The 18726-nt window shown below is 37.6% G+C and overlaps 1 protein-coding gene and 1 non-coding gene across 2 annotated transcripts; one reads left to right on the forward strand and one right to left on the reverse strand.

The window, feature by feature from the left end:
- Positions 1-873: 873 nt before the first annotated feature.
- On the forward strand, positions 874-11815 carry LOC107761226 (uncharacterized). Its single transcript, XM_075249228.1, has 5 exons — positions 874-1111; positions 1709-1812; positions 3758-3839; positions 3942-4024; positions 11397-11815. Exons 1-5 carry the CDS (start codon positions 1070-1072, stop codon positions 11641-11643), a joined length of 558 nt encoding a protein of 185 aa, XP_075105329.1. The 5' UTR covers positions 874-1069; the 3' UTR covers positions 11644-11815.
- A 2731-nt stretch (positions 11816-14546) lies between these two features.
- Positions 14547-14617, reverse strand: TRNAG-GCC (transfer RNA glycine (anticodon GCC)). The gene has a single exon. It is a non-coding gene; the product is annotated as a tRNA-Gly (tRNA).
- Positions 14618-18726: the final 4109 nt, after the last annotated feature.

Consider the following 18726-nt stretch of genomic DNA (forward strand, 5'->3'; position numbering starts at 1 on the left):
CTTATTCTCAGCCTTTATTTATGTTTATTACTCACTGGGTCAGAGTACTCACATTACTCCATGCATCTTGCGTGCAGATCCAGGTACACCACAGGCTGAGTGAGGATTTGTTTAGCTGAACAGCAGTATCCGGGAGTATTGAGGTAGCTGCATGGAATTCGCAGCCTTGATCTCTCCCCTCTATCTCTATCTTTTATTCCGCATTTTTCCTAGACAGACTTGTAATAGGTGGATATTCTGTATTAGAGGCTCATATTCGTGACACCAGATTCTATTGGGCTATGGTGTGGTATTTTAATTGAACTTCCGCAGATTTTATTATTAATTATACACTTGTATGTAATGACTTAGTAAATTCTCTGTGATATTTATCTATAATCTGAATAAAAATTTGGGATAATGTTACTGAATGGTCGGGCTTGCCTAGCAGTGTGTTGGGCGCCATCATGACCGGGGTTGGGGGCGTGACACAAAGATGATTATATCAACAAATATACCCAGTGAAGTTTCCTAGTTACAACACAAAAACTTCAGCTTTAGAGTTGAAGTTTCCCGGTTACAATACAAAAACTTCAGCTCTAGAGTTGTAGTTTCCCAGTTACAACACAAAAACTCAGGCCCGACTACTAGAATGCTGAAGTTTTGCGTGATTGCCTTTGCTACTTCAGCCCCGTGTGTTGAAGTTGTGCGAAAAAGCGGGTACGCTTACAATTTTTTTTGTAAAGCGGGCACAAGTTAAAATATGATACAAAAAGCGAATATAGATGCAAATGCTCCATATATTTTAAATAACGGGCTTAAAAGTGGCGAGTGCAATCGAAACATGGGCAGGCCCATTTACGAACCCTACTCATACCGTCGGAATTAAGGGCAAATCTGTTATTTTCAACTGACTAAAAATCCCTTCACGCCCGACTAAAACCTCTTGCGATTCAGCAAGCTTCTTTTAGCCCTTTCGAGTTTGCTGGACGCCGGCGCCGGCGCCGGCGCCGTCACCGTGCCGTAAAAGTAGAAGAACAGCTAGCTAGTGATAACAGTAAGTTCAGTTTTGGTGTGCCTAAAATTCAGAATGGCAAAGCGTGAATTATCCAGTACCTTGAGGAATTTGAAGGTAAAAAAGGAGATTTCAATTTGGTCCCTTTTTCTAATCTGTTTGTTAATTAAATAAAAATTATTGGCTTTATTTGCAGGTTTTTCAATTTGGTGCCTTTGATCTTGTTTGTAAAATTAAACGAAGTAGGAAATTTTAAGCTGGGTTTTGAGGGTTTTTTAGTTCTTGCATATATTTCTCAACTTGTTCTATTACGTTTTGTAATTATATTAGCTTTATTTGAAAGTTTTTGCTAACTCCATAGATTTATAGCTAGCTTAAAAAGATTCCAACTTAGATAAATTCTCTGAATAGAGGGAATGGATACAGCCCAACCCACCGGGGCTGTGGTCTAGTGGTTAGAGTGAAGGGGCGTGTTACAAGTTCGAATCCTGCTTCAGACTAAAGCTGGTATTTAGATGGAAAACTTTAGAGGGGTGGGCCCACTGGTCTACAGAGTATTGAACCGTGCCCCACTGGCCCTTGGGGATTTTTCGATTATCAAAAACAATGTAGAGTGGAATGGATGTTGAGCGTTCATGTAGTTGACTCCAATTATATGAGATTGAGGCCTAGTTATAGTATTTAAAGATTTTTTTAATGTTTTTGTAATTTCAGTTTATGCAAAGGGCAGCTCTGAGAGATGAAAAGCCTAAGAAAGAAGAAGAAGAAGAAGTAGTGATACCTGATGAAACCTTTCCCTCTAGTGCTCCCAAAAGATGGTAACCATTTTCTTCAATTATACTTCTTGTTATTTTGCTTGATAACTATTAGCATGGGATATTAAAAAGTATTGAGATTTGAGTTGTATTTTTAGTTGGAGTAGTATTAAAATTTGTATACTTTGTAGGTCCAAGAGCTTTGGTCTAGTGGTAATAGTGCAACAAGTGATGTGAAGTTTAGTAGGCGCACATAAGAGGTTTGGATCTTGCTACAGACAAAAGAAGGGTAGATGGGCAGACCATTATTCATCGAGTTCCGAACCATGTGCCACTGTCCCTCGAGGATTTCTATGTTATAAAAAAAGATTATATACATAAAAAAAAGGGCAGCCCGGTGCACTAAGCTCCCGCTAGGCGCGGAGTCCGGGGAAGGCCGGACCACATGGGTCTATCGTACGCAGCCTTACCCTGCATTTCTGCAAGAGAGTGTTTCCACGGCTCGAACCCGTGACTTCCTGGTCACATGTCAGCAACTTTACTAGTTACGCCAAGGCTCCCCTTCAAAGATTATATACATCGCACTATGATAATATAACCAGATTTATACTCCTACAATACACTATCTACTGTTGGAAATCTTTTTATCAGGAATCGTTCTGTGTTGAAAATCGCTGCCTTTAAGATATGAGGAATTTGATATGACAATAAAGAATATAGAGAGAAGAAAGAGGTCTGGATAAGAAAAGAACTTACTTAGCTGATATTATTATTCTCACTTCAAGAAGCTCCTTTAAATGGGAGCCTTTGCCTCTTTATGCGGCTGCCTTAGAATTTTTGGCAAATTCATCTTGCTCATTTCTTGATATGATAATATACTTCTTTCCTAGTTATTCTGATTCTGTGCAAATGCTTCAACTATTGTAATCAAGAATTACAATTGGTTAAATGTAATGAAAGGGATTAACTAGTGAAATGGCATCTTCGACACATGATGGAAGTGGTGATTTATTACAAATAATGTTGTGGTGCAACGTATGAGTATACACCAATTTTTTGTTTTGAGATCAATGTTAACTCAGGACTATTACAATTTACATTTTCCTTGGACTTTGTCTAATTTGGATTTAGTTTAAAGCTGGACCAAGTTTAATACCACTGAAACTAGATTTTTCCTTCTGGCGAGTATCAAGTTTGCTGCCCAGATTTAGGCTGTTCCTGAATACTACCTGTTAAAGGGCACACAAAAGGAGTAACTGAGTTTACTTTAACTGGTTAATTATGATATGAAGTATTCCTTTTCTTTCTCCAACCTATGAAGTATTTCTTTCTTTGCAGTGCTCAAATAGCACTAGCACTAGAATAGAAGATGTATAATGTTTAGACTGCTCAACTATCAACTATGATCTTTGACATGTTGACAAAGCTTGACTTTGTATAACTTTTTCTCGTAGATGGGTTTTAGGCATTTAGATCAAATAAAATTTGTGTAAACTAATTTTTTCTTCCGCTAGAGTTTAGATATTTTATAAAGGGTATATTGGATGTTACAACAACAACAACTTCTAGTAAATTTCTGTCCCAAACAAGTCGGGGTTGGCTATATATTATATTTATCCTTATTGACAGGTATATTGGATGCTAGTAACTTAATATTACCTCAGCGATGTTGAGCCGAGTGCAAAAAAGTAATATTTTAGGATTTCCATTTTTAAAAATTTGAAGCGCAGTGTGGAATCTATTTCACGTACCGGTGACGCTATATGTTGTGGTTCAAATTATATATCGACTACTGTGTCCGCTGCAACAAATAGTTCATCGTAAATTCATTTATAGATTGGCGATTTTTATTATAATGGAAGGAGTAATTATATGTTCAGATCTCCTGTAGTACTAGGTTTGTTCCCACTCAAAGATGCTTGTTTCTTGCATTATTTTCATATTTACCTTTGTTTTATACACATTTACATTTTCCTCTGATTTTTCTTTATTGCCTTTTCGAATGCAGTGTTGTCATTATGGAAGGGGATCCCCACCCTGGGACTACAAGGGGTCGGATGTCTTTTCAGTGTTTTAATCCTTCTATTGATGTGAGTATAAGGTTTACATGATGTATACTTTCTGAAAAGACTGTTCAGTTCCTATTCTCCTGTGGGTTGTTATCCTGTCTCACCAAAGCCTTGTCTTGGTAGAAATTAAGAGAAGAAGCGTCAAAACCACATTCTGAAGGTTCTGCTGCTTGTTCTTCAGAGACGAGTGAAATAAATTCGAAAAGGTCAGTGTTTGATGCTTAAAGTTCTCATAATAACTTGTGTACTCTATCCATTGTTGTTATACGATGAGCATTATGGCCCATTACTTCTACTATATACCATCTTGACTTTATCTTTTCACATCTGTTTCATCAGTAGAAGATAACATTATTTTCTCCTGGTATATCTTTGGCCGAATATGTTGAAAATTCCTTCTTAGTGGATTTTTGTTACGTAGAGATGATAATAGGCGATATATTGTATTTCTAAAAAGAAGATAATAGGCGATATGTGTATAAGATCCCTACGATAAAGTATTAAAGATTGCATAAATGAATTATGATTATACGCAATCAAAATAAATAAACTATGATTAAATGTAAAAGGATTAATACCGCTTGTCACACCTCCTTTTTTGCCCGCGCCGCCTGCAAAGGGTCGCGGAAGGGAGTTTTTTCCAATTAAAGGACAATCGAAACGGGATTTATTTATTTATTTCAGAGTCGCCACTTGGGAGATTTATGGTGTCCCAAGTCACCGGTTGAATCCCGAATCGAGGAAAATATTGACTCTGTTTAACAGTTTGCGCACCAGAAATCCGGATAAGGAATTCTGTTAACCTAGGAGAAGGTGTTAGGCATTCCCGGTTGCAGCCGTGATTCTGGGAAGTGGAAGGCCCCCACCCTCAGGAATTTTGTCTACTGAGACTGCGTCGAAAACTTGATAAACCCATGGGCCCTTGTCATCGTCGGTTTCTATGAAGGGCACAATAGCATCACTGACGGCATGTGTGCCATCATCCCCGTGTACCACAATCTCTTGTCTATCCCATTCAAATTTGACCATTTGATGCAGTGTAGAAGGCACTGCTTTAGCTGCGTGGATCCAGGGTCGTCCCAACAAAAGATTGTACGACACCTCCACATCTCTATCACTTGAAATTCCATGGTGAACTCGACTGGACCAATGGTTAATTCCAGTACGATATCACCCACTGTGTCAGTACCGCCCCCATCAAAACCTCGGACGCAGACGCTGTTCTTGTGGATCCTATCATCAGCAACCTTTAGTTTGTTCAGAGTGGCCAAAGGACAGATATTGGCACTTGACCCATTATCAATTAGTGCTCGAGTGACCACCGATTCTTCGCATTTTACCGTCAGGTAGAGTGCTCTGTTGTGTTCAGTACCCTCTATCGGTAACTCATCGTCAGAGAATGTCACTCGGTTTACTTCGAAGATTTTGTGCGCTATTTTCTCCAAATGGTTCACTGAGAGCTTGTCCGGGACATAGGCTTCGTTCAGAATCTTCATTAAGGCCTGACAATGATCGCTTGAATGGATTAACAAAGATAGCAACGAAATCTGGGCCGGGGTCTTCCTCAACTGCTCTATAATTGAGTAGTCCTGTGCCTTCATCTTTTTTAAAAACTCCTCTGCTTCTTCCTCCGTTACGGGCTTCTTTATTGTTACAGGATTGACCCTTCTCAATTCTGCGGGAACAAAACATCTTCCCGAACAAGTTAGTCCCTGAGTTTCGCATACTTCTTCCACCACCTCCTTTCCCTTATGCATCACTGTCACTTGACTGTAGCTCCACGACACAACTTTCTCACTTGTTACCGGCAACTGCATGACTGGTCTGATAACAACTGGTTCTACGTGGGCCCCCTTTACCACCAACATTGGTGTGCTTGATACTCCCTGCAGCACTGCCTTGGCTGTCTCTGGCTTCTTCGCAGCAAGAGACGAACCTTTCCCCATTACCAAATCCCAAATTGTCGGAACTTGTAGGAATATTGTTTAGCTAAATACTATTTGTTAATTTCAGCATGTAAAACGGTTTAGGATTAAAATTAGATTGCCAAGTTTTTTTTAATTTGACAAACTGTGAGCATGCCTAGTATAATGTAATTAGGTAGTAACATGTGAATGAGATGACCCGAGTCCAGTTTGTACCATACACATTGGGTCTGGGCCCGAATTGGCAACGGACTGCCCTGCTTGCATCATTTTCAGATTTTACGAATCATATTCGGAACCCAACTATAACAACTCGTAAGCATGTAAATAAATTAGGACATTTTCTCTTTCATTTTGTAGAGACAAATTTAATAGAAAAAATGTAGGCACTTTAGGATTATCCTGTTAAAATAAATGAGATGAGCCTCACCCAATCAAATTTAAGGTTGAATTTGTTGATTGAATTTGATTAGGAATTGGTTATAGCTGCTGTATTTTGGTTGACTTTGTATAAACGGCCACTTCTGTCATTTTTTATTATTATTGATTGATTAACTCGCACAACCTTAAAATCTTCGTCCCTGAAGTGCTGAAAGGTCGTGTTCGGAAGATCTGTTTTTTTTGGAAAAATGATCAAATCGTTTTTAGTCAAATAAATTTTCTTTTGTTTAATCTTATTAATAAATGTGCAGAATGAACACGACTCAAATTGAACCTTTTTCAATCATGAATAAAATCCCCTCCAGTTGCGGCTATGGTGGAATGATTTAGGCAAAGAAGGGCATGACGAAATCAAGAAACATCTGAAAGGTCTCACGAGTTTGTTGGATATCAGGCCTCGAGGGGATATTATAAGGGCACTGGTCCCTTACTGGGACCCTGCGCACAATGTCTTCCACTTCTCGGACTTTGAACTCACCCCAACTTTAGAGGAAATAGCAGGATACATTGGCAGTGCTGAAGTTCCGTTGAGGCATAAATACCTGGTTGCTCCAAGAGCCGTAGCGGTGCACCGGTTTTTGGACTCATTAAAGATAGTCAGAACAATCCATAACCCCGACTTGGCAAAAGGTTTTTGCACTCTGAGCTTCATATATCAAAGATACGGCCACATAGGAGGATTCGACAAGCCAGAAAACAAGTTGTGTAGCAAAAGTAACCGTCGAAAGTGGGATGAACATAGACGGGTTGCTTTCATGATAACCTTCTTGGGGCTTTTAGTGTTCCCAAGAAAAGACGGGAATATTGACATAAAGATAGCTGGGGTCGTCAGTACTTTGCTCACTCAAAAGGATAGCACGCTGGCGCCCATGATTGTATCTGATATGTTCCGAGCTCTCACAGCCTGCAAAGCCGGAGGTAAATTTTTCGAAGGGTGTAACTTGTTATTGCAAATGTGGATGACCGAACACCTATGTCACCGAGCCCAGTTCCTGAGCCATGGATCTTCTGAAAAGACTTGCATTCTACACCAGAATTAATGAGGTCCGCCTACCTGAAGGAGTCTCGACATGGACCTCATATTTCAGGACCCTCAACGCCAGTCAAATACAGTGGACACTGGGATGGTTACCGATCGACGAAGTCATATACGTGCCAGCAGCTAGGCCCCATTTTCTCTTGATGGGACTTAAAAGCATTCAACCTTATGTGCCGTATCGGGTTTTGAGGCAACTTGGGAGGTGTCAGATAGTGCCGAAAGATGAGGATCTAAGCATCCAGGTGATTGAGATCAGTTCCGATGGCCAATTTCCTGAAGCAAGGGTTCGCCAGATTTGGAGCCAATGTCAATACTTAGAGGCAAATACTTGTGTACCGAATCAGGCAAGAGGGGAAGTTTCACCCGGATATCAGGCTTGGTACAAAGGGGAAATGTCGTCTGGGAGGCCGGCTAAAAGACCTCATCTTCAAGAATTTGCCAAGTCCTCACAAGAGCATTGGGACTGGTTGGCCAAAGAGCGGGAATATCTTGCCGAAATAGGCAAGCTGAAACAACAGATTAAGGATCTGAAATTTGAGAACAAAGTGCAGGTTGCTGTCGACGAAGGAGAAAAGAACAAACTAGCCAGAGAAAGCGAGATCCTCAAAGCTCAGATCCGGAAGATGAAAATGGATGCCGACAACCAACGGAGAAGCCGGGCCGATAAAAGGTTGATAGCAGGGTTAAGGAATCAGGTCGCTGAAAGCCGAAAAGACTTGGAAAGATCCAAGGCTAGCATAGCAAGAATACGGGCTAGATGGGCAAAAGGTACAGCAGCGCGAAAAAAGCACCTATGGCAAGTGAGAAGGGATTATGAAGGGAGCGTTACAATATTAAGAGAAATAAATTCCACTCTCAGTGATCGGGTCCTTAACCAAGCCCGAGATGCTAGAACAGACAGGGAACGCTGCTATGATTCAATAGCCCGAATGGAAGAACAAATGGAGAGGTTCCAAGATCAGCTCATTGACAACACTCGAGTATTGGGACTAAAGAATCAACGAATAGAACAGTTGTGCATAGAAAGGGATAGAATCAGGGGTAGTATCAATGAGATTGGGCGCTACATCACCACGAAGTGCCTAGCATGTGAAGAAATGCCCCGTGATATCCTTTTTGCCTCAGTCATAGGTTATGTCCACCGGATCATAGAGGAATTAAAAAGCTTGCAAAGAGGCCTGACACCAAAACCCGCAGAAAGGCCGAACGATGCCTCGCGGGCACCAAAATTCAAGGCTTTAATGTATCCCTAGTTCAAGTCTGCACTTGTTTGTTTTAAGAGTCTGTTGTCTACCCCTTTGTTCTCTTTTCATATCAAACAATGTTAATAGTGTGGAGTCTGTATTTCGGGGGGCAAATACTACCAGTTGCCAAAATGGCGCAAAGCAAAATACGAATAGGACAGGCCAAAGATAAGGCGACAAAGCAAAAAGAAGTTGGTCGCAAGACCAAATGATGAATGAGTCTAGATCCCAAGAGGATCAAATTTCCCGGGGACGTTGGAGAAAAAAACGGAAAAGCAACAGTTAAAAGGTTATGAGGATCCCCAACAGATTTGCGAGATACAGGAACAACTCCGACAGATTCTCGACCAAGTTCCACAATGGTCGGACAACACAGAGCGGGGAAGGAAGAGAAAAGAAAAAACCATCCCCAGCAGGAATATCATCCCCAACAAGTTTTGTAGCAAAGCAGGGAAAAGAAAAAGGGAAAAACCATCCCCAGCAGAAGTGGCACGACCACTCACCACGTTTTAAACTAACAAATTTTTCTTTGATTTAAAGCAGGAAAAAGAAATATTATTGACCACAGGAAGACAGGGTCGCAAAGAGGATTATTAAACTGGGGTAGAAAATTTTCTCTCATTACGAAAATTTTCTTGAAATCAGATAGCCATTTGGGAAAGAGAGAAGATAACACAAGTTTTGAAGAAAGCATAATCCCCAGCGGTATACAAGAAGGGAGATACAAGTTTTATAAGAAAAGCAATCTTGGAAGAAGCAAGATATCCCAAAGTTGTAAAAACAATGACCTTTAAATCAATATCATCCCCACCATTGTTAAAAGGAGGAAGATAATTCCCCAGCAGTGTTATTCCCGGCAGGTTTCAGGGAAGCGAAAGCACCAACTTTAAAGGAAATAGTCTTTGAAGAAGGAAAATGACATATTGGTGAAATAAAATATCGGTGTTATCCCCAGCAGTTTTCAGAGGAATAAAACACCAGTTTTGAAGGAAGAAGTTGTTGAAGTCAGGAGCCCGCCTGGAGAATGAAGGCTGAATTATTTTAAAATTGTTGGAGTCAGGAGCCCGCCGCCGCAAATGCGAAGGGCGTTGGAATAGGAGCGGTACTTATTTCTGAAACAGGACGCCATTATCCTGTTACAGCCCAGCTGCGTTTCTATTGTACCAACAACATGGCTGAGTATGAGGCATGCATTTTGGGTTTGCGACTAGCTGCAGACATGGATGTCCAGGACGTTTTGGTCTTGGGAGACTCGGACCTCCTGGTGCATCAGATTCAGGGTGAATGGGAAACACGGGATTTGAAGCTCATACCATATCGACAATGTTTGCACGATCTGAGCAAGCGATTTCGATCAGTGGAGTTCAGACACATCCCGAGAGTTCACAATGAGGTTGCCAATGCTTTAGCCACTTTAGCATCGATGTTGCACCACCCAGACAAAATTCATGTTGACCCGTTGCACATCCAGGTTCGTGATCAGCATGCCTATTGCAACATGATAGAAGAAGAAGTGGATGGCGAGCCATGGTTTCATGACGTCAAGGGGTACCTCAGGATGGGGATATACCCGGAGCAGGCCACCGGAGATCAAAAAAGAGCTATTCGGCGATTGTCAAGTGGATTCTTCCTCAGTGGAGGAGTGTTGTACAAAAGAACCCCAGATTTGGGATTGCTGAGATGTATAGATGCTAGTCAAGCCACAACAGTTATGACAGAGGTACATGCTGGAGTTTGTGGGCCACATATGAGCGGATATGTATTGGCGAAGAAGATTCTTCGAGCAGGGTATTATTGGCTCACTATGGAGCGTGATTGTATCAGTTTCGTGCGGAAATGCCATCAATGTCAGATACACGGAGATTTGATTCATTCTCCGCCGATAGAATTGCATACAATGTCAGCGCCATGGCCATTTGTCGCATGGGGCATGAATGTCATTCCTAAATGCATGCAACATGTATTTTTGTATTTTTAACTATAGCAAGGTGAGCATTTACGGACAGAACAATTATCGAAATGTCACGCAAATTCTCAAAATTGTACCCGAAGGTAACTTGTTTTATTTTTTCGATTTCTTTTGGAGTAGTTTTCCGTGAAGCAAAAATCACGTGCTCACACCGCTTATAAACAAAAATGGTGAATTAAGATAGGGAAACTAAGAGATGTAAATAGGGATGGCAATGGGGCGGGGCGGGTGCGGGGCGGCTTTGGCAAAACCCACAAAAATTTCAACCCGCCCCCGCCCGCATAGTTATTTTTTCAGTTTTCAACCTGCCCCGCCCCGCTTAATTTTTCTTCTTTTTTTCTTTAATTTTTTTCTAAGACAAATTAGTTTGATATTTTATTATTTTATAAAATGGAGAGTTTAATAGAATCACATAAACATAAAACTGAGAGAACGTTGATCTTCCAAAATAAATGAGTTACTATCATTTCCTATTACTAATACGATATCTTGACTTATCTAATATCATTTTGGTGAGACTTATGCAAATTGGTTAATTATAAATCAAAATAGTATTCGTGCTAGTGAAGAAGAATGTGAAATTGTAGTTGAAACGATTGCTTTGTTTCAAAAAAGATAAAATTCAAAGTTGCCCCGCACTAAACCAGCAACCCGCCCCGCCCCGCTTTAAAAATTTTAAAAATTATTTTAACCCGCCTTGCCCCGCACCCCCCCGCCCCATTGCCATCCCTATATGTAAAGCTAGGGTGGCATATTTTGTCCCCATGATTGCATTGGATTTCTTGATTATTGTATACTTTACGTTAGATTAGGTGCATTTCAAAAATTTGTGAGCCCCATAATGTCTTTCAAGTCGTTTTGTGATGAGTTCAATTGTTATTTATACCAAAGATGTTTGAGTTGCTAAGCCATGGAATGACTGAAATTCTCTCTGCTCATAACTACTATTTGTTGCCACAGAGAAAATGGAACATCACAATGTGGGCTGGAGAACTCTCATGTGGATGACTCGCGTCATTCTCCTAACGAAGATCTTAAAAGGAAGCAAGATGATACATCCTCTGAGGCGCAGTATCCAAACAAATCACATAAGAGAGTTCTTGGCAATCCAGAGTCGTCACCTAGTAGTAGTCGAAGTTCCCAGAAGCCACATAGACTGGACTGGAGTGTTCTTAAGCCTCCAAAGTCTCAAAAGAAAAGGCGGTAAGTGTAACTTAAGGTGATTTTGTTTTACTGATATGAAATTTTTTCTGTATTTTTAATTTATGTTGAGGAAAGGTAACATTAGTCTTCTGGATCTATGGTAATCCTGTATTAATTTTCTCATTGGGAGTTATTTTTGTATCAATTTATATTAGCCTTTTTACTTTGGATTGTTATGATCCGTTGAAAAAATTTCTGCCAGGTTTGTTCCGAAGACAGTCAGAACTAAACGTCTGAGAAATTTGGGCAGTATGTCTACATTGAGAAAATTTCATCAGGAGAAAATTTCATTTAACCCTTTACCTTTTGGGATTGAGAAACAATACCTTCTTCACCTTTTGAATTGAGTCATAAACCCCTTGATCTTGAATCAAAAACTAGATCTAGGGGTTTGTTGTTGTCCCATTCAAAAGGTGAAGGGCTTAAAATGGAATTTGTTCTTTTATCCAAAAAAAGAAAAGAAAAGAAAAAGAACTGTGATAGAGTGAAGAATCATATGAGTGAACGAAGTATAAAATTTAACACTACTAAAAGGTAAAAGGGTCAAATTTGTCCCTCTACTATGAGAAAAAGGATCACTTTTATTTTCCGTTATACTGTTCGCACAAAAAATATCCTACCATTGCCCAAATGGCTCAAATATACCTCTTCCGTTAAGGCTATCCAATGTGGACATCTGATCCAATGTGGCTTTGATATTTTGGTGAGGTGGACACCAGTGGCATGCCACCTCACCTTCCCCAACCCATTTTACCCCCTCCCCTCTTCTTCTACCACTAGCACTTCCTCCCCCTCCATCTCTCATCCGAAAATGGTGCCAACAAAAGCTTAATAATAGAGCGTTCGAAGATGGTCAGATTTTAAGGATGCCCATTAACCTGCTGTTTCCATCTTCTTGATCAAATATTTTTGCTTCCTTCCAAAAATTTAATGACCCAATTAGTTTAGTTGCAGCATAGTATAGTTGTTGTTCTTCTACCAAAAATGGCATGTATGTATATTATAGTTAGCCTCTTCTTTATTGGCTAAATACTCTAGCTACTTTTCTATGATTTACTATAACTACAAATGTTCTGAATTATAATATGTTTATGTAGTACCAACATCAACACTTTTGCCGGCTAATAAACCCCACATGAATCTTTTATACATTTTGGTTGACGCGTAAAAAGCATAGAGCATTAATTTAAAAACTATATATTCTTCAATTGCTTAAGTTTTAATGCTGTTTGAAATTATGAATATTGCAATTCATTATTTACTCTCCGATTTACTATCTGCTGGTCTTATGTCATTTATAAGAAGTTGTAAATCTTATCCATTGAATAGTAGCCCTTTGTCATAAAGGACCCCAATTTCGCCCAAGCGCAATATAACTTCCTACTACCTGATGTTTGATAAAGTTTTGGAGCTAGTGAAATATCCTGAATTTAGTGCTAAAAGTATATGCCAGTTAAAGTTAGAAAAGATCCATATGCAAAGAAAATGTGTCGTACTACTTCACTATAGTGAATTGCAAGTGGAAGAAGACGAAGTTGAGGGAAGGGGAAAAATGGGTTGGGAAAGATGAGGTAGCATGCCACGTGGTGTCCACTTTATCAAAATATTAGTCACATAAGATTGAGAGTGTATCTTGGACAAACTTAACAAAGAAGGGGTATATTTGAACCATTTGGATAACGGCATGGATATTTTTGTATAGATATGTATAATGAAGGATAACAGTGATCATTTTCTCATAGTAGAGGGTCAAATTTGGCCCTTTTCCCCGCAAAAATAAACATCTGTACAGAGGCAAATAAAGGAGTTATACTAAAATTCTATGATGAGTGAAGAATTATTCGTTTATATTATCATTGCTTTTACTGACCATTTGCCAATCTATAATCAACTCAACTAAAATTTGAAAATGAATGATCTAGTCTTCTTCTTTTTTTTTTTCTTTCCAAAATTCAGGTAAAGTATGTAAAACGTATGTCATGAATTCATCGGATTGGCAATGGCGACAGCCCGAACTAATTTGAGATGTGGAACTCTTTCGGATACTTCTAACTACCAGTAAAACATAAAATAGAAAAAGCTGAAAACAAAGGAATAAATAAGGTAGAATGGCCTCTAGAAATGTGAATCAATACTATATGCCACACAATCTTTTCATGGAAGAAACTAATGCTTTGTACTGCACCAAAATTAGGAATGGCAATTGGGGCGGGGCAGGGGATAAAATAAATAGGACGGGGTGGGGCGGGGCAGGGCAAGGCAAAATTTAATTTTTTAAAAATTTTAATGGGGCAGGGCAGGTTGCAGGTGAGCTCTTAGCTCCAATAGAGAGTAATTGGGTAGCCTGAGGCCTAGCTATGTACAAATGTTATACATAAGAAAAGAGCGAAACGAGCTGACGACAAATCAAGGATGATATGCATATTTCTCAAAGTACATTGAAGCAGAGGCCTACAGATACTTCTAGTTCCCAAAATATTTTGTTATTTCCTATGAGAAACGAACAAGCTGATGAAGTTATTTTTTGAGTAAATCTAGTTGATAAACGACGTTCAGAAATAACTACGTCAAAAACCATGAATATGAAAACCAGAAACAAAAGTTGCTGTTAATTGATCATATATAGGATATGTACCAGAATGGTTACTAATACATATCAATTTTAAATGTTTCAATAAAAGTTGAAAAAGTAAAAAACAAATAACATACTGTAAAATGAAAAATAAAGGGACCGTTTAGCATTTCAAAAAAATTTGCCCTGCCCTGCCCCACCCCATTTGCAGCCCTAACAAAAATACAAAAAAGTTGATAGAGCTCAGATGCGCTGTTGTATCGTCCTGAAAATTCGGACAAGTGCGGAGACCCTTTTCACCGCATGGAGCGCAATAAATTCTTCACAGCTCTAAATGCACCAGCCGGGAATCGAACCCGGGTCTGTACCGTGGCAGGGTACTATTCTACCACTAGACCACTAGTGCTTGTTGAATGTTGTAGGACATTAATTGTTGACATAATCAGAAAGGACATGCGAGCACATGCACGTAAGAAGAAGTTTCATATTCTACTGCGTTTCACCTTTCTTCGTCTATGTTCTGTTTGCGGCATGTTCATTAGGTGCTCCCTTTATTTGAGCTGATTTATAATAATGTTTGTTTTGAGGAATAAAACCTTTGATTTTGTTTCTAATAGAGATATTTAGTACTTCCTTAGAGCTTTTGGCTTATAACTATCGGGTTTTGAAAGTTGTTCTTTCTCTGATTTGCAAATTTTCCTTTTCATGAAGAGCATCAGTTTTCAGTTATATATATATATATATGTGTGTGTGTGTGTGTGTTGATGCTGAGTTTTAGTAGATATTTCAGTTCTTTCCGCATAATGATTAGACTTATCTATTAGAAGAATAAGACTATGTTGAATTAGATCAGAAATTCACCCCCTTCATGTGGGAGGAGGCATTCTTTTTATACGAGAGTCCTAGCAATACTGGCTGGCTGAGGGAATGAAAACTCTACTTAATTAATTCTAATTAATCTCCTACAACATTCAACAAACATCAGTGGTCTAGTGGTAGAATAGTATCAGTCTATGGTACAGACTCGTGTTCGATTCCCGGCTGGTGTATTAGGGCTGTGAAGAATTTCTAGCGCTCCATGCGGTAAAAAGGGTCTCTGCACTTGTCTGAATTTAGGACCAAACAATAGCGCATCTGAGCTCTATCATTTTTTTATGTCTTATATTTTGTGTACCACGCATAATCAGTTTATTCAATGAAAAGATAATAATGTAAAATCAGTGTATAATCTATGTGTATCGATTAAGAAAAAACAAATAAATTCGGCCGGCTATTTGCGTAAAGATTCCTATAAATGACTTACCTTCAAATTTCGTCTCAGCCAGTATGCTACTGAGTCCAAACCTTTATTGTGTTTTGGCAAAAGATTTTTTCTTTAATTGCTCAAATCTTGTAACCAAGTATGGAAAAACTCGCTATCTATTTGAAGAATTGATTCAAATGAATACTGTTAGGGTTGTTCATAAAAATCCGAAAATCGAACCAAATCGAAAACCAAATCAAACCGATCAAAAATATCGATATTTTTTGGTTTGGTTTGGTTTGGTTTTGGTTTTGAATTTTAAAAACCGATCAAATTTGGTTTGGTTTTGGTTTTAATAAGAAAGAAACGAACCAAACCGACTATAGGAGTAACTATTTCAAATTTATTATTACATATATATATATATATATATATATATATATATATATATATATATATATGTATGTATATTTTTATACAAAATTTCAAAAATTTAATGGTAAATGTTAATAGTTTGCACTTTTAATATAGTTCTTTACTTTTACATTCTAGTTTGATTGGTAGTTTTCTTATGTTAAGTGTAAGAATCCATTTCGTGTTAAGAATAATATATTTTTAGTTGATTCCATAAATTATTCATCACCAGTGGCGAAACCAGGAAATTCAATAAGGGTGTTCAAATTTTGAACACCCTTTGCCAGTGGGCTATGCAAGAGTGTTCAAAGTCTGTTTTTAATCAATAACAAGTAATATTTTATCTTATATGTAGTATAATTTTACCCTTCAACCAAAGTAGTTTCGCCCATGTTCATCACTATTTGATTCTATTATCATCAATATATCTTGGTAAATAATTAATTTCTCAAAGGGCAATTGATTTGATAGTGTTACGTTGAAAATGTGGTCTCCGGAATACGTGTTTGGTAGTGTATGTCTTATATTTAAGAAAAAACCGACAAAACCGACAAAACCCGATATAAACCAAATCAAGAAAAAACCGATTTAATTGGTTTGGTTTGATTTTAATTTTTGAAAAACCGACTTACTTGGTATAATTTCTTTTTAGGAAAAACCCGATCCAAACCGAACTATGAACACCCCTAAATACTGTAACCTTATACCGATATTTTATTTATGCATTTAACTGAGTTTGGTTCTATTTCTGTTCATTTGTTACTAAGAAGGAAGAAGAAACTCAACACCAAATGCTTAATAATTCTCGACAGAAAACAGATGATATAAATGTGTAGTTTTTTCTGCAGCTATAAAAGAAGATGAATTGTCTCTTCGAAACGAATATTCTTTTATTTTCCCACTTCTTATTATTTACTAGCAAATATATGATGTATGGATGAGGAAAAATTAGATAATTAGAAGGAAAACATAAAGAAGAGGTGGAGTACATTCTTTACGTATATACGAACAAATAGGGTGTATAATTAAATTCAAGCAATTATCTTTATTTGTGGACGAAAATCAAAGATTGAAGATAGATGTTTTCTTTAATCCTATTTTATGATAGAAAATGACATATATCCCATCTCCATTGCGGATGTCCTTTTCTTTTTGCTTTTTGCTTCCATTTTTTTTATTTTTTATTTTTTGGGATAAAAAATTAGAGAGGAGGAGGGGAGTACGTAACTTCATTCGTGCTTTTTGCCCCTTTAACTACTAAAATCTTACAGTATTCAGTTTCTCAAGAATTAATTGATCAATTTTAAAAGACAAATATATGCTCTGAAAATAAAAATAAAAGATATCGGATTAAAGGAAAAGTATAATAACCTAATAATTTTCACCTTCAATATCAGAAATTTTAGTCAACTATCATAAAAGCAAAGATAAGACAAAAATACTTTTTTTGAAAGTTAAGTTAAAGGCTTTGGTTTTTGGTCATCTTCAAACGGCTTTAAAAGGTGAAACACTTTCAAACAAAAAAAGGAAAAAAAAAAAGGAATAGATAACTTTGAATATGATAGCTAATGGATAGGGGCGTACAAAGGTCGGTTGGTTCGGATTTTACAATTACCAAACCAAACCAATTATGTCGGGTTATTAAATCTAAAGACCAAACCAAATCAATAAAACTCGGGGTTTTCACTCTCGATTTTTCTCGGGTTTTCTCAGATTTTCGGGTTAGTTGGGTTTTTTCGGGTTTTTTTCCAGTAAAATCTTCGTAAAACAAAATATATAAATTGTGCTCAAAATATTTCTTTAGTCCTAGTAAGATACAACTATATAAAGTAATTTCCAAGAAAATAATACAAAATATGAGATATGTCATAGCATTATCCTAAAATATTCAACAATAAAGACAATAAAATTATGTAATATAAATATTGCTAATTAAAAAGCCATAATAAAAATTAACATAATCTAAAAGTACTAAGTCATGCTAAAATAAGTAGACTAATAAGGAAGTATTAATTACATGACTAAACGCTAAAGAAAAAATAAAAATAGGTTATGCATTTTTGTCTAAATTATTGCAAAACAAAAAAAAATATTCAATACATTCCCGTTCGTAGTATTGAATTGAATGTCTTTTGTTAGTATTAGTATTGATTTGATTTTGGTTTGGGCTTTTGTTAGCACTATTTAATTTACTAATGTTAATGACTATAAAACTTATTGGAACATTCAAAAGTTCTAAGTCCAACCTTGAAATAATACCTCAAAAGATAAAATTATGAAATCTTTTAAGATATGTTTATAAATTACATCACAATAAGTATATTTATATATATTAAATATATCTAAAATTTCTATATATGTAATGTCGGGTTGGTTTGATTTCGGTTTGACTTTCTTTAGTTAAAACCAAACCAAACCAATTATGGTCGGATTTTTTTTTTCCAATACCAAACCAAATCAAACCAAACCATAGTCGGGTTTTTTTATTGGTTTGACTCGGATTATTGGGTTGATGCGGTTTGTCGGTTTTCTTTGTACACCCCTACTAATGGAGTACTCCTTAATAGTCACTTTCATTGTTAAAAATGACCACCAAAATATTGGATGGAATGATAAGTGCTCCTTCATTCTTAATCAAAAGTCTCAGATTTCAGTTGTAACGATCCGATTGGTCGTTTTCTTTTCTGAACCCCGTTCCCCTAAATAAGATTTCCCGTACTTGCTTTTACTGATTTATGACTTGGGAGGATGGGTACTTCCGAATTTGGAAGAGTTTGGGTTGATATCGGAACACTTGGTTCCTTAAGGTTGACTTAAAAGGCCAAGTTTGACGTCAGTCAACATTTTGAGTAAACAAC

This window comes from Nicotiana tabacum, chromosome 3, assembly GCF_000715075.1.
Source record: "Nicotiana tabacum cultivar K326 chromosome 3, ASM71507v2, whole genome shotgun sequence".
Classification (NCBI taxonomy): Eukaryota; Viridiplantae; Streptophyta; class Magnoliopsida; order Solanales; family Solanaceae; genus Nicotiana; species Nicotiana tabacum.